Source organism: Glycine soja, chromosome 16, assembly GCF_004193775.1.
Source record: "Glycine soja cultivar W05 chromosome 16, ASM419377v2, whole genome shotgun sequence".
In the NCBI taxonomy this organism is placed as follows: Eukaryota; Viridiplantae; Streptophyta; class Magnoliopsida; order Fabales; family Fabaceae; genus Glycine; species Glycine soja.
In genome coordinates this window covers 6,584,039-6,600,313 of record NC_041017.1, presented here as the reverse complement: position 1 = coordinate 6,600,313, position 16,275 = coordinate 6,584,039, and the positions used below count along the sequence as shown (strand labels likewise).

Below are 16,275 nucleotides of genomic sequence, written 5' to 3'. Positions count from 1 at the left end.
TATTTGACAAGACCCAAGTGAAAAAGAACAAAAACTTATAAACACTCTCAAGAATCTTAATTGCTGAATACTTAAACTAATTTAAAGATCCATATCAAATATTTTTTTATTTTTGTAATTTTAATTAAATAAATTGATACATTTTCAGTTACACCTCAGCTATACTATAAGTATTGAATTCATTTTGAAAAAAATGAACTTTTGGCCTATTGAAAAAATATTTATTTCGTGAGAAATTCTCTTTAGATTTCTTGTTGAACCAATTTTGGACTTATCAAGACCTGCTCCTAATATAATAAAGATCACATCAAAGGGCCACTGCCACAGCATGTCACACCGCCTTCTTTTAACTCTTTACAACAAATTAAGGCACTAAAATCAGAACAGAGATATGAGATTAAATTTTCACTTACTGTAAATATCCGCAGTTACATAACATTACACCTACCATATTTTGAAGGGTTGTTTATAAGATCAAATGATAAGTTAAAAAAATCAACGTATGAATATTAATATCCTTTTAGGTGTTTCTTTAACTTCTCAAGTTCCACAGAAAGCACACTGTTATGTAGTTTGGCTAGTGCTGAAGCTTCTTCCACGCAGGAACCTTCAGATCCATTTACTAGTGCCTTGACCAATGGAATACAACCCAAAACTGACTGGTTAAGAACCCCAAATTTCCTCCCTCCTGTCTTGTGAATCCCCTAATGTAATTAATGTTTCCGATTATATAAATCAATATTTAGAATTGTATAATTAATTTATATCAAGTTGAACATCTGATACTTGAATGTAGAAGTTTAGGGTATGTTCCGGTAATCTTATCTAGAAATACTTTTAAAAAAAGAAAATAAGAAGAAAAAAATAAAATAAATTTTTTCATAAATTTAAATTTACTTAATTATACATAGGTTAATTTATAGAAATTCTCTCATCTTTTAGAAGTTATACTAGAAAATTTCTACAAATTAGTTTATACATAAACTAATTTTAGTTTATGAAAAAACTCATTATTTTTTCATTTTTTTAGAAGTGTTTTTGGATAGGTTTATCCAAACAAACCTTTAAGTAGCCTCTAATATATACCTTGATCATAGTTGTAAGGTTACCAACAACCATGTCGACATATTTCTCAGCAGTAAAGACACTCGAATTTTCTGTAAGAGAGACTAAATATCATTGGTTCCAATGTTAATCAAGTAAACAGCTTTGGCCAGAAGAGTTGTGGTTTCTGCATCTCCTAGTTCCTGCCTCAATACCTAGCTGACTTTCTTGAAATAACTTAGTTGAGTTCTCAGATCTATCACCTGGAAATTAAATACCAAAACATATAGATGCCATAGGCTTATGCATGCACTTGGAAATAAATTAGTTAATGCCTAAGTCAAAAGAGTACAACAATATTCAATTTCATCCTTAATTAATTAATAATATAGTTCTGCTCCTATTTATATGATTAAGTTTGAAATGATATATATCTCTTTTTATAAGACTCAATCTATAATATTTTTTGTATTAATTATTTTTAGACTAAAAATACCTCTAATTTAAAGAAGAGATAAAATATAATGATAAATAATTAGAAGAGAAAAAAAATATTAATTAACTACCGATATAGTTCTGAAAAAAAATATTAATTTAAGATAAATTTATTATTATCAATTAATTAATCATTTTTTTTAATCTTAACAAGTTAGATAATTGAGTCTTATATAAAAGAATAAGAGTAAGAGTAATATACAACAGACCACTCCTTGATGAGTTTCAACCAAAGGCCCAGCTCCAGCTGATGCAAAAATGACTCCATGAACGTATCCTTGAAAACCAGGAAATAGATATGGTGGGCTTAGAGGCAACTTAGCATACTTACCTGCAATAAAGTTCTGATATTATTAGTATGGTATTGCTAGGTGCTAATTAATTAAGCTCATAGAACAAAAACTATTATATATATACCTATGAAATCTGGAATCACCCGACCATCAGAAAATCTACCACTTGAATAATTGAGGAAGGTTTATGTTAGAAAATTAATTATAGAGATTAAATATGATTTGGATTTAAAAGTTCTTACTAATTCTCTTGATAAATTAGAAATGTATGACATTCATGTACTTTAATAATTTTTTTGACAAGTTAGAAATGTGTAATATTAATAAAAATTATCATATTCTATTTTCTTAACAGTTTTTTCATATGGAGAGTAATTTGCCTGATTATCAGCAGTGGTATTGCTGTAATTATTGTTTCCAACATCAAATAATGAATCTCCAAAAACAAATAATGCTGCAGCGTGTTCTTTTGGGTGGCGTATATCACTTAGGCAGCAAGTTATGCCATAGCTGCTTACGAAAAGAACTAGGAAACAGAAACTGATGAATTTTGGGCTTGCCATCTGAGTTTCACTTCAATTTTCCAATGAACTCAATGATAATTAAGCAACTTGTGTTTATATAGGACATTTGTGACCACATGCAAAATGAAAACCAAATTTCCTGCATTATCTTAATAATTTAATTATTAAAAATGTATTGTGGAAATTTCTTCTGCATGTGAGACTTTTAAGACAAGAATACAGTGTACAAATCGTATATATTAACATTAGCATAGTTGAACAACGACGAGATATATCAAGCCTATGAAGACTAAATATCAAACCATATCTCTAATGAGAAATAAGAAATCATATATAGTTAAGGTATATTTAATAATAACCATCACTGCTTAAATAACATAATTATTTTTTTTATTCAGTGAAAAAAAAATAACAAATAAATTTAAAACACATGAAAAACGCAATTTAATTAATCTAAAAGTTTGATGCAGTAAAAAGAATTAATCTAAAAGTTTGATAAACATCAAAATTTTAAATTCAGTAATAGCATTGACTTTAGGCGACAACATTACCTCTCTGCCCCCTTCTTTTTTTTATTTTTTATTTTTATTTGTTAGAGCTCGAATTTCTATTTCAACGATGTTAGTTTTTAAAATTGATTTTATTTTTAAATATATATTTCCAGATCAAATATACATAACACTTTTTAAATTTAATTCTTAACAGCGTGTTTTCTTTATTTTTTTTAAAAAAGTAATTACCTATTTATATAAGTTATTTTAAAAGAATTTTAAAAAAAGTGATTTATCCAAATTTAAATGTTACAGCATGCATTAAGTGTCCATTTTTTAAACCAATAGAACAACTTATTAGATAACGATGACGAATGGGGTATGGTAAATTGGCAATTGCAAGCTCAGATAGAAAGTTTCGATAAATGATATTCTCCTCTTCCTGATTTAAACCCAGTTTGGAAAGCCAATCCAAAAGTTCATTCCTGATTTAAAACATTACTTTGACAAGAGTAGAAGAGTTCTACGCAATGTTCAGAAGAAAAAAAAAAGTGTCCTACGAATATCAGCAAAAGATTTCACAAATTGCTGAATATAGACATGTCTTGTCCTCCATGTTGCGGTGAAGAAAACATAAATCAAAATGATTTGATTAATTCCAGATTTTTAAAACTCATATTAATATACGAATTTTGAAAAAAAAATATTAAATATACGTGGATTAGCAACTACTATCGCCTATGACTATTGACTAGCTTTATACAATGAACTAAGTTTGAAAATTGAAAATACAAAATAAAAGATAGCATAGTCAATCAACCAAAATTTAAAAGATAGTTATACAAAAAAAAAAAAAAAACCAAAACAATAGAAAAAAAGATAGGATAGGTGACATTTACATGTCTTTCTTTTCAACATACAATATATGTTGACATTTGTTTCGTACAGATAATATATGTTGATATAAAAAATATAAAATGCAATATATCTAATATAATTTCATTACCTCTAATACCAATACTCTTTCAGACACTTTCTTTTCAATATTTTATGTGATTAAATTAAGAGATAAAATCATTAATAATAAATAAGACCTATCAAATCATCAAGCAAGTAGTGAAAAGAAAATGTGAGAGAGAGATAGAGTTTTGTTGACATTTCTCTAATTTAAAATGTTAATGTAATTTTAGATAAATTGTTGATCGGGTTAAATCTAAATTCCCCTACTTGATTTCATAAAATAATAAAAAATATTCATCCCAATATTTCATTTTATATACTGCGTATATAATATAGTTTATATATACAAAAAATTTAAATTTATTTAGATATAAAAGAAAAACTTGTAATAATTTACTTCAGTGAGAGTATAATAAAAAATAATAATAATTAATGAAAGATTCACTTATTTTAAGAGTAACTCTTTAAGAGTTATTTTTCATTTTCATCATTTTTTTTTTAAGATATAATAATTATAATAAGTAATTAATCCTAATCATTAAATAATGATAGAACGTGTAACCATAAGTTTTATTTTATATATATATATATATATATATATATATATATATATATATATATATATATATAATTCCATAAATAGAGATTGAATAATATTTTGCTTAAAAATTGGTTTCAAACATTAATTTTACTAATACTTCCTATAAACCAAATATTCAATAATAAGTTAAATGATAGTAAGCAAGAAAACAAATACACTAAATGAAAATTATTATAACAATAAATTAAAAAATATTTTTTAATAATTTAATATAACTTCAAGTTAGTTGTTCATTTCAATGAATTAAAGTGTAAATTAGAATTCAAGAAAATGAATGATGAATATGAAAAAATAATTCTAAAAGAATTATTCTTTCATAACTTGATTTCTTGTCATATACTTTTATTTTTACTTTTTTAAAAAATGTTTTAGCAGGTCACACTTTTAGATACAGTGTATTTTAATAAATCCAAAATTAGAGATTGATAACATATTATTTTTTGAAGAAAAAACATGTCTCTCTCTCTATATATGAATGAAAGGAGAGGCTGGTAGTAAATTTACCTATAAATTAAAACTGCAGGTTAAGGGAAATAGAGGAGAACTTAAGCCTGCTGCCATGCATGCTAATTTTTTTTTTCAAGAATTAAGTTTAGTTTGGAGAGTTCAGTGAGTGTTTCCAACCGGCAAGGAACTGATATGTTGATAGAAGAAAAGAGAGAACAACTGCTCATACACAAAGCCCTGTTGGGTATGTTCAGCTATGCTCTCTATCTTCTGTCAGCAGGCTCTATCTTATGCATGTGCTTGATCCTTCACTCTCTCTGCATAAAATACGAAAGAATATTATGCATTAGGATTGTCATCATATTATGATCATGAACCCCATATAACTAGAAGAGAAAAAAGCAATTAACAATATATATAAGATTTATAAGATTGGTTGGGTGGATAAGAAGGAAGAAAAGGTAAAAAAAGTCAGAGTTGCACTTGCTCCTATTAAAAAAAGAAACTAACAAAATTAACCTCTTCCGATAAAATATAAGTACCTCTACACAAGTTGTGGCATATGAACAATTAACATTTGTCGAGAAAATATAAATACCTTTACACAACTTGTGGCATATGGTGGATGTTCAATCTCACGGCAAGAGAAACCCAAGAGAAGATTGAGAAGAGGAAAATTACAAATTAAGTGTTTTTGGGTTTGGGAAATGGAAGTAATAAGAAATTAAGAAACCACGAAGAGGGTCTATTTATGGTATTATTGCAGGAGGCAACATGGAGAAGAATCAGGTTAACTGTTGAAAAAGTAGTTAAACAAAGTCTTGTCTGCTGAGATTTAAAAACAGTACGTAATTTCTAGACCTGTAGAAAACACGTGCTATGCCCAATTTTTTATATGGCTCATACGATTATAGGATTAAAATCATCTGTTTTTTTTAAATCATATTAAAAGTGCAAAATATTTACTTAAAAAAATTAAAATTCATTTAAACCAATATTATATTGATGAATTTATTTGTTTTTTTATTTTGTGTTAATTTTTCTGCTTTAAATTAAAAAATATTTTTTATTTTTGTGATTAATTTTTTCATTTATGTTTTTCCTAATATGTAAGTATTTTAAGATGGTCAACAATTTTTTTTAAATTAATTATCACTAAAATTAATATATTTACCGTACTTATATATATATATATATATATATATATATATATATAAAGAAAATACCATAATTATAAAAATAATATTTTTTATTCTAAAATAAGTGTGATTTTACATAAAATAAGAAAAATTAATAAATAGATAAAAAATAATAATATTAATATTAGATTTAAAAATTAAAATAATATTTATTAGAAATGTTGATAAAATATAATCATTAATCTTAGATTGAAAAGTTTAGTAAAAATTTATTTTGGGATGATTATAATAGTATCTTTTAATCAATTTAAGGGTCTACACCACAAAAAGCAAAGTGGTGAATTTAATGACAAGGATAGCAATGAAAGATTTAAAAGTTTTCTAAAGCTTTCCTTTTCTTGATTGTAGTACCTAAATGATAGATCAGACCATTATTACATTACAGTGACTAATATTATGGTAGTCAAACTGAATTTAAATATCTTAAACAGTAAAGGTTTAGGTTTGAGTTTTACCGAAAAATAATTAATATAGATGAGGGAGAGATTATATTGCGATAGGTCATCAAGTAAGTTATTAACGAAGATTAAAATTAGAGAATAATTCACACCTATATATAATATATAATATGATTAAAAAAATTCTATCATGTGTATCATAGGAAAAAAAAAGACTTATGTATCATCAAATTTTTATTATTTTATAAATTTTATTATTCAAGTTTTATTTTCGTAAATTTTATCATCCTATTTTTATAATTTTATACTTTTAAGAATTTGCAAATTTTATTATTTAATTTTTGTATTTTGTGCATTTTTATCATCATATTGATAATAAAACAATGGAAGGGATTTTCTAGATTTTTTATATATCAGATGTACTTATAATCGATATAGAAAAATGACTTTTTACATCGATTATAATTACAACTAATATTAAAAGTCAAAATTATCTATTTTTCATAAATAATTTTTAAAAACTCTTAATTTGATATATAGTTTTATAAAATCATCTAATTTGAGTAAAGTAAAAAATTCATCTACAATGATAAAATACAGAAAAATAAAAAAAAATTGATGATAAAATTCAAAAAATAAAATTTTAAAATAATAAAAATTAAGTGATAAATTTTATACCACTTTCATTTTCACACATTAAAAACTAACTTGAACTACCTTCATCATATCCTTCAACGTGTGTCTTCATCAATCCATTATCCATGTGACACAATGGAAGGGCTTATCTATTATCTACTGTAGATTTAGGTGCTAGTAATTGGTACCAATTAACGGACCCAAATTCCGGAATTTCAAAACCAAAGGCATCCTAAGGTCCCACCATTGTTTGATTCTGAAGGAGAAAACAAGCTAGTCAAACTGGCTTGGATATGGTTACGCTAAAGTACAAAGTTGGGGAAAAAAACTATTGAGTTTTCCCTTCTTTCAACATCTGTAGCTGATGAATGTCACTGTTAGGTTACTTAGAGACTTGCTACGTTTCGCAATTCTACGGGACAAACCGGAGTAGAAGGAGAGACTTGCTACGTTTCGAAAAATCAATGGGTGCCAACTAGTTATATTTTTTATCTTACTGCAGTCTGACAAGGGTAATTGCGTGGGATTTTATTAAACGTGAACATTAAAAAACACAATACTATTTGGCACCCATTGATTTTTCTTAACGGGGCAATATCATAGGGCCTGTTTTTAATTGGGTTAGTGAACCAATTCTACTTATCGAGTTTGATGATGATTAATATCTATCATGAAATTTGATTAATTATTTTTAATATTTTTTTTATTAAAGTATAAGTATGAGATAAAATCTTATAACAAAATAAAAAATGATTCATAAATCTGAATCTTAAGGTTCTGTGTTAAGATGTGATGTCAAGTTTACTTAATATTTATGTGAAAGTTATAATTATTAATTTTTCAAAAAATATAATTAAAAAATAATATTTGAAATGTGAAACCAAATATATAAATTAAATGATCTGATATAATATAGGAGGTTATTTTTTTTTCACTTATAAATAATTTAAAGAATTGGATCGGTCATTATAGTCAAAGTATTTGACCCGCACAAATTGGTATAAGTAATATAAGTATATATATTAATTTTGTCGTAAGTTTAATAATTAATCATGATAATTTGATAGTAAATTGATCTCCTAAATAAATTTTAAGTCTTTGATTCAATTTTTTAAGTGTACCATATTTTTTGTATTTTCATTAAATTATATTTAAAAAAATAATTAATTTTGATCGAACTGATTTAACCAAACTAGATCACTAGTTTAAGATAGAACTGGGGTCAGAGTCAATTATTGAAAGCATAATTAGCATAATGACGATCCTAAAATGCTGTAACAAGAGCTCCCCTTGTTCTAAGAAGAGTCTTTTCAATACAACAAACATATTCCTTGGATGGTGGGGGATTATAAACTTCAACTGCAAGAGTATTTGGATCAGCTTCAGCTTCTGCATCAGAATCCAATTCTTCAATAATGGGTTACACGTGACGAGTGAAGATGAAGAGGTAGTTGAACCATGAAAGAGAAGTTGCAATCAAACTCAGCAACAAAATCTCTCTTCCAAGGGAAGACTCTGTTGAAAGGAGTTTCAATGGTGAATAGGTATGATTCAGAGTCCTCATAGTGACACCCCACTTCATGTTGCCCTCCATATGGCGGCAACTTTTCATTAGGTTCAAGACTAGAGTAATGAGCTCTCAGTTTGTAGTATCACTTCAGAGCATACCAGTCTCCAACCGGTCATTATTGAATTAAATTTTTAGTTCTAAAAAAACATTTTTTTAACCATGTTATTGATACAAAGTTTTCACCGATTTTACTGATAACTAATCTCCATTCGAGAATCTTTAGTGAATTTTTTCTTTTCAATCATATTTTTTTTTCATCCACAAAGCTCAAATCTAAGATTCTTAGTAAAAAAATCGAATCTAATACCACTTAAACCAACGATTTGCTGGTAAAAAAAGTACACTCTCACTACAACCACCATAATTATTGGCACTAACATTGTTTCATTGTCACCACCACTTCTACAACCTTCATCATTAGCACCATAACTACTAGCATCGCTACCGCTAGACGCTAGTGTCACCGCCATGGTCATCGGTACCGGCCGACATCAACACCATCAACCACCACTACTAGAACCACCACCATCGACACTAGTATCGCCACCGTCACCATAGATACCACTATTGCTATCATCACTACCAATATTGTTATTATTGTCATCATCGTTGTTAAGCTAATTTAATGGGATTTAATAAACTTTCAAAACGAATTAATTTTGAAACTAAAAAATTGAGGGGGAAAAGGCTATAACTAAATTTTAACATCGGGTTTTAAAAAAAATTTAAACTAAAATTAGAAACTTGCTTTTAAAATTTTGGAAACTTAAAATTCTAGTTTTGAAACTTCCCTGTTTTCTGGTCTTCTAGTCATACTATCAGCTATATAAATCCTGCTATCGTGTCGAACTTCCATGCTTCAAAACCAAGAAAAATTAATCACAATTCCTGATCCTCGTCTGACTTTTTTTATATCAGCAAAAATATAATGATCAGTTGGTGTCCAAAAAAGTTTTATGCAATTGTGCTGCTTTTATGGTATGCAGCAGGATCCATTCATGGATTCTCAATGGTGCAGAAATAAAGTGCATAGAGAGGGAGAGAATAGCACTCCTCAACTTCAAAGAAGGCCTCATAGATGTCTATGGCATGCTGTCTACATGGAGTGGCGATGAAACTAATAGAGATTGCTGCAAATGGAAAGGAATAGATGCAACAATGAAACAGCTCTTGTACAAAAGCTTCGTCTTCGTGGTCAGTATACACAATATTTGAGAGGTGCAATCAATATCACTTCTTTGATTGACTTGCAAAATGTTAAACATTTGGATCTAAGCTATAATGATTTGTTCTTCAGTCACATTCCAAAAGTCATTGGCTCGTTCACCCACTTAAGATATCTCAATCTCTCATTTTCTTATTTTGGTGGGAGCATTCCTTGTGAACTCGGAAAGCTTACACATTTACACTATCTTGGTCTTGGTAGCAATGAATTTCGTGGAGAAATCCCTTATCAACTTGGAAATCTCTCACAGTTGATGCATCTTGATCTTGGGGGAAATTCACTTTTTGGAGCAATACCTTTTCACGTTGGGAATCTTCCTATGTTGCACACTCTGAGACTTGGTGGGAATTTTGATGTCAAATCTACGGATGCAGAATGGTTGTCTAATCTCAATTTCTTAACAAATATTGAGTTTAGTTCATTCCATAATCTTGGCTCCTCTCATCACTTCAAATGATTCGTAAGCTTATTCCAAACTTAAGAGAGTTGAGCCTAGTTGATTGTTCTGTGTCAGACAATGATATCCCATCTTTGTTTTATTACCATTCCAAGTTTTCCACTTCCCTTATCATTCTTGATCTTTCTTCTAATAAGTTGACATCCTCAACCTTTCAATTGTTGTTAAACTTTATCCTTAATCTCCAAGAGCTTTATCTTTCCCACATTAACATAGTCTTGTCATCTCTCGGTTCAAGTTTTCCTTCTCTTGTGATCCTTGACCTTTCTTATAATAATATGACATCATTAGTATTTCAAGGTAGTTTCAACTTCAGCTCAAAACTTCAAAATCTTTATCTAGAAAATTGTAGTCTAATGGATGCACGTTTCCTATGTCATTTACTTTCATTATCAATTCTTCATTTTCTCTTTTCTCCCTTGATCTCTGCTCAAATTTGTTGAAATCAGTGGCTATATTTAACTGGATTTCCAACTTCGCCGCCAATCTTCATAGCCTTTCCCTTGATGGTAACTTGTTAGAAGGTCCCATTCCAGATGGATTTGAGAAAGCAATGAACTCTCTTGAAGATCTTTATCTCTGCAATAACAATCTGAAAGGTGAGAGATTCCATCTCTCTTTGGGAACATGTGCACATTGCAGAGGCTATTCCTCTCACATAACAAGCTGAATGGGGAACTTTCTAGCTTCATTGAAAATTCTTCATGGTGCAACAGACACATATTTAAGATTTCGTATTTACCTTATAACCGGATTACTGGCATGCTACCTAAGAGCATTGGGTTGTTTTCTGAGTTGGAGAACCTTGCTTTGACAGGAAATTTTTTGGAGGGTGAGGTCACTGAATCACATCTTTCTACTTTTTCCAAATTAGAATCCTTATCCTTATCAAAGAACTCATTGTCTCTAAAATTTGACCCTAGTTGGGTTCCTCCTTTCCAATTACAATCCTTGGGACTAAGATCTTGCAAGTTGGGCCCCACTTTTCCTAGTTGGCTCCAGACTCAAAGTTCTTGATATTTCTGATAATGGGGTTAATGATTCCGTACCAGAAGGCTTTTGGAAAATCTTGCAAAATACGACAACGTTAAATATGTCTCACAATAATCTCTTTGGAGCAATTCCTAATAAATCATTTAAGCTTCGTAACAGACCGTCTATAATTCTGAATTCAAATCAATTTGAAGCAAAAGTTCAGTCTTTTTTGCAAAAAGCTTCGGAGCTGAAGCTCTCCAACAATAAATTTTCAGATTTGTTTTCATTTTTATGTGAGGGAAGGCCACTTTGGATTTACGGTTTAGGGCATCAAAATTCAGAAGTGACAGTGTATCATGTCTATCGGTTCAATAACACTTACTTTGAAGTTTATGGTACTTTCAGTTTGGGTGATTATATGCTTGACATAACATGGTTATGGAAAGGTGTGGAACGGGGATTCAAAAATCCAGAATTGTTACTTAAGAGCATTGATCTCTCGTGTAATAATTTAATTGGGGAAATACCAAAGGAGATTGGATATTTGGTTGGATTAGTTTCTTTGAATTTATCAAGAAACAATCTGAGTGGAGAAATTCCATATGAGATTGGGAATTTAAGTTCACTGGATTCCCTTGACTTATCAAGAAATCATTTCACTGGGAGAATTCCTTCTTCTCTTACTCAAATTGATGGTCTAGGCAAACTAGACTTGTCACAAAACTCTCTTTCTACCTTTGATGCCTTTAGTTTAGAAGGAAATGTTGATCTTTGTGGTGAGCAACTTAACAAAAGTTGTCCTGCAGATGGAGATCCGACAACAGTGAAGCCTCAAGAACCTGCAGTCCATGGTGATGATTCTGTTTTCTAAGGGATTATACATGAGCTTAGGGCTAGGATTCTTCACTGAATTTTGGGGCTTATTGGGGCCAATACTACTTTGGCTTCCTTGGAGAATTGCTTACATGAGGTTCCTGAACAGATTCACAGACTATATATATATATATGTATGGTTATAGTGAATCAGCTGGCAAAGTGTTGCTGATGGCTCAAAGGCAAAAGAAGATATGTTGTAGCTTCTATTTTTCAAATCCATGGTTTATCTTCTGCCCTAGTTGTATATATCACGAATTGCTTCACATATGAAAAAATGGTAATAGGTATTTTGAACAGAAAGCTCATATTAACAGTATTCTAATTGTTAGAAGTTTCCAAATTATTTGTTCATCGAACTTAATCAACAAATTGAAAACATTGTGTTTTTATTCGCTCTATTTTCAGTCAATCGTGATCGATGTCCTTATACTTTCATACTGCTAAATTTAGCAGTCAAACTTTATAAAAAATATGGGCATTTCAAATTTCAGAAAACAAGATAAATTCTTAGAGAAAAAAAAGACTAAATTCACATGTTTTTAAAAGTTTGAGAATCAAATTCATGAACGTGGAAATACATTAATCACATTTGACAAAAATTATAGACAACCTTATTACCCCTAACTATTTATTATTGCTTTCACTGGAGTGTAACTTTGAGAGGGGAAAATAAGAGAAAAAGAAAAACAGTTCATATTGTTGAAATGTTATTTTATTTTAATAATTCATCGATGCAATATTTGTAACATATTTTATTCAGGTGCATGTTTTGATGTCTTTAGATGTCTTTATTAATCATGTATCAAATTTTGTGAACAAAATATTGATCAGAGTTTAGAAATAAAAATTCCAGTCAACTCGGTCATAGGCCATACTTATATCTATCTTCACCGCTACATCCTTCTTCCACCTTTCCTTTTCCATTTTAAGTAGTGGATAATCTCCGTAGCCATAAGTGCATTGTCTATTATGGATGGACCTTGAATGAAGGCTGATTGTTCTTCTGCTACACATTTGTCGATGAATACCTTCAACTTGTTACTTAATGTCTTCGAAACAATCCTGTAAATAATATTGTAAAAAATTATTTTTATAGTCATATTCATGTATTTGATTTCAGTAAAACAAAATGATTCATTTAAAAAATAGGCAAGAATTTGTATGAGTTCTTGAAATGTAATGACTAAAATAGCTACTGATAATAATGATTAGCATAAAAGAGTTGCATAACTCAATACCATCATACTTACGTGTATCATTAACCAATGGGATTGTAAAGAAGGTACTAATATTAAGGTTTCAAAGGGGAATGGGGCGAAAGTCCCTTATCGAATTTGGGTGATCACACTTAGGAATAAGAACTATATTTGTATCATTAACCATGTTAGGATATTTATCTTCTTCAAGCCATTTGGAAGCAGCTTTGCAAACATCCTTGCAACATAGATCCCAGAATTTATGATAAAATGCCGCATTCCTCCCATCAGGGCTTGGAGATTTTTCTGGGTGCATATGAAAAAGTTCACATTTAAATTCTGCTTCAGTAAAAAGGGCTGTCAGCCTTTTGTTATCCTCCTTTGACACACAAGGTTGAACAAAATTAATAACATCACAATCACTATTCTGAGATGCATATAACTGGAAAAAATAGTTAAGAACTATCCGCTTTAAGTCTCCCTGCTCAGCTGCTCTTCGACTTCAATCCCTTGATCATCAACCAACTTTTCAGTTTTGTTCCTCCTCCTTTAATTTTGTTCCTCACAAGACTTACCAAAAGCAATACTATGTTTTTGTTTTTATTTTTATTTTGAAGATGCAGAACTACTTTGTTTTAATGTAACAATAAAGCAACTTTATGCTTTCCTAAATAATTAATTTTTTTATTAACAAATGTTGGTTTTGTTAACATAAAATATCAAATCAATAATTTTTTTTATTTCTTTTTTTCATTAACCATCTAACTCACCTTATATTTATATTTTCATCAATAGTTATGATTTGAGTTAAATCAAGCTTTTAAACTGGATAATTCATTTTAATCATGTAATTGAAATATTTCAAGATAAAATTACACGTTTGGATAAATCATTTAAAGAGAAATTGAATTCGGTCATTTTAATAAGGAATTTTTTTCAACAGAAAACAACGAAAGAATTGAAATTCTTTGCAAAAATGAGAGAATTTTAATTTCTTAGCAACTCCTCTCTACATGCTGGTCTCCTTCATCACTCTCCACCTACACCTCACTTGCTTTCATTCATTCCTCTCCACCCACATGCACTCCCTTGCGACCCTACTCGACTCTGACTACTTTGAATCAAACACAACGTCGATATCCGGCATCAAATCCATCAAGGCATCATGCAAATCGCCTCGGTGAAGTTGAAGAGTTGAATCGCGAGACCTTTCACCGTCTCCATGAAGCAAGTGTCGTCGATGAAAGTTCCGCGTTGTCGAAGATTTTCTCACAGAGCTTCTTCTCGCTCACGAAGAGAGTTCTGACGCAGACCTTGGCGGCTTTTATCTAGCGTCTGATTTTGTTCTCGAGCTACTCCCACTCGAGGCACTGAACTTCTTCGATGCTGAGCTTTTCAATGTGGAGCTTGCGGAAGCTCACGTCTACGGAGGATTTTCACACACTACCGTAGACCTGGATGTACTCGCGGAGGTAGCCAAAGGGGAGCATGCACTCGACGATGTAGCGGAGGTCGTAGATGGCGTCGGAGGGGATCAGATCGATCTCGCTGATGCTGCTAGTGGAACGGTAATTGCTGCTGTTAACGGAATTGAATGAAGGTAATATAAGAATTAAAAAATATAAGGAATTTAAAATTGTTTATCCAAACAATTAGTTTTAAAAATCCAACAATTTTAATTGATGCATTTTAATTTTTGTGAATCTTAAACTCCTTGAAATTTTAAAATACTCCATTCAAACATACAGTAAGTGTTGTTTGAAACAGAATTTAGCCTAATTTGAGGCATAATACTTGGAGATGCATTCAACCATATATGTTTGCTGAAATTGGTTGTTTACCAAAACCTTTAAATGAGGAGAGCCTTGGTTCAATCCATATTGTTAGCATTAAAAAAAAACCATTCGTATGTTCCGGAATAAATTAAAATTAAATCTCACATATTTTGTGGTATTTGACTATTTATGTATTTAGAGTACATAGATTTGCAGACAATTATTCAGAATGTAGGGCTGGTTACGAATAAAAAAAAGTATGTATACGTAGGGCTAGTTATTAATATCGCAAGGATGACGTATCTCTTTCAATTTTGGTCTCCTTCATGTTTTTATGTTTAGAGAGAATACTACAACACAACACATGGAATCTTTAATAACATTTTTAATAAGTGTGAGAAAAAAAATGTTGGCTAAAAATTATGTGTAATTGTGAAAATATAATAGTTGGCATAATGCAAGCAGGATTGGAAAATGTGTTAAGAACAGGATTCTCCCTCAACACAAAAATATACAAGCGCAGCGGAGTTTATAATCAACTTTGCAGATTGCTAGTTAGTTTTTTTTTTTTTTTGGGTGAAGAGATTGGTAGTTAGCTTGTAGTATATTTTGTCATACAAATCATTCATAAAGGACAAGTTTACATGTTCCTTTAGAATAACGCAACACAAAAAAAAACTATATTTTGGCATAATTTATTTTAATTCAATCATTGGTTCATTTATCGACACAGTCAATAAAGCATGGTTTTCCTGTTTTATATATAAATTGGACCAGGTATGGTCTATTCTTTTTTAGTAATGCCAATTTTTCGTGGAAAATTGCACTTTCCTTTTTAAAGTATTCAAATTACCCTTCTCTGTATTTTGATTCATTTTAATATAAATGACCGATTTTGCAGAGGAAAACAAATATGAATTAAATTATTAAGAGCATTTTTCCTCTCTTAGTAACTTTCATTCTTAAGATAACTATTTTCTGATAAGTCTTATTATTCACTTTAACATTTTATAAAATGAAATAAATTTTATAAATTTTTTTACTATTAACTTTGTGATTTTTTTCTTTAAAAAAACATGTAATTTAACGTACCATAAATATTGATTTTATTCT

The 16,275-nt window shown here is 29.7% G+C and overlaps 1 protein-coding gene and 2 pseudogenes across 1 annotated transcript; 2 read left to right on the top strand and 1 right to left on the bottom strand.

The window, feature by feature from the left end:
- Positions 1-503: 503 nt before the first annotated feature.
- LOC114391118 lies at positions 504-9,128 on the bottom strand (annotated as a pseudogene).
- Positions 9,129-9,502: 374 nt separating this feature from the next.
- On the top strand, positions 9,503-11,011 carry LOC114390486 (annotated as a pseudogene).
- A 412-nt stretch (positions 11,012-11,423) lies between these two features.
- Positions 11,424-12,212, top strand: LOC114390484 (receptor-like protein EIX2). The gene has a single exon (XM_028351222.1). The coding sequence runs from the start codon at positions 11,434-11,436 to the stop codon at positions 12,184-12,186; it is 753 nt and encodes a 250-aa protein (XP_028207023.1). The 5' UTR covers positions 11,424-11,433; the 3' UTR covers positions 12,187-12,212.
- Positions 12,213-16,275: the final 4,063 nt, after the last annotated feature.

What these genes read in the sequence shown, in the direction of transcription:
- LOC114390484 (XM_028351222.1), top strand. Translation starts at nt 11,434, where the DNA reads ATGTCTCACAATAATCTCTTTGGAGCAATTCCTAATAAATCATTTAAG.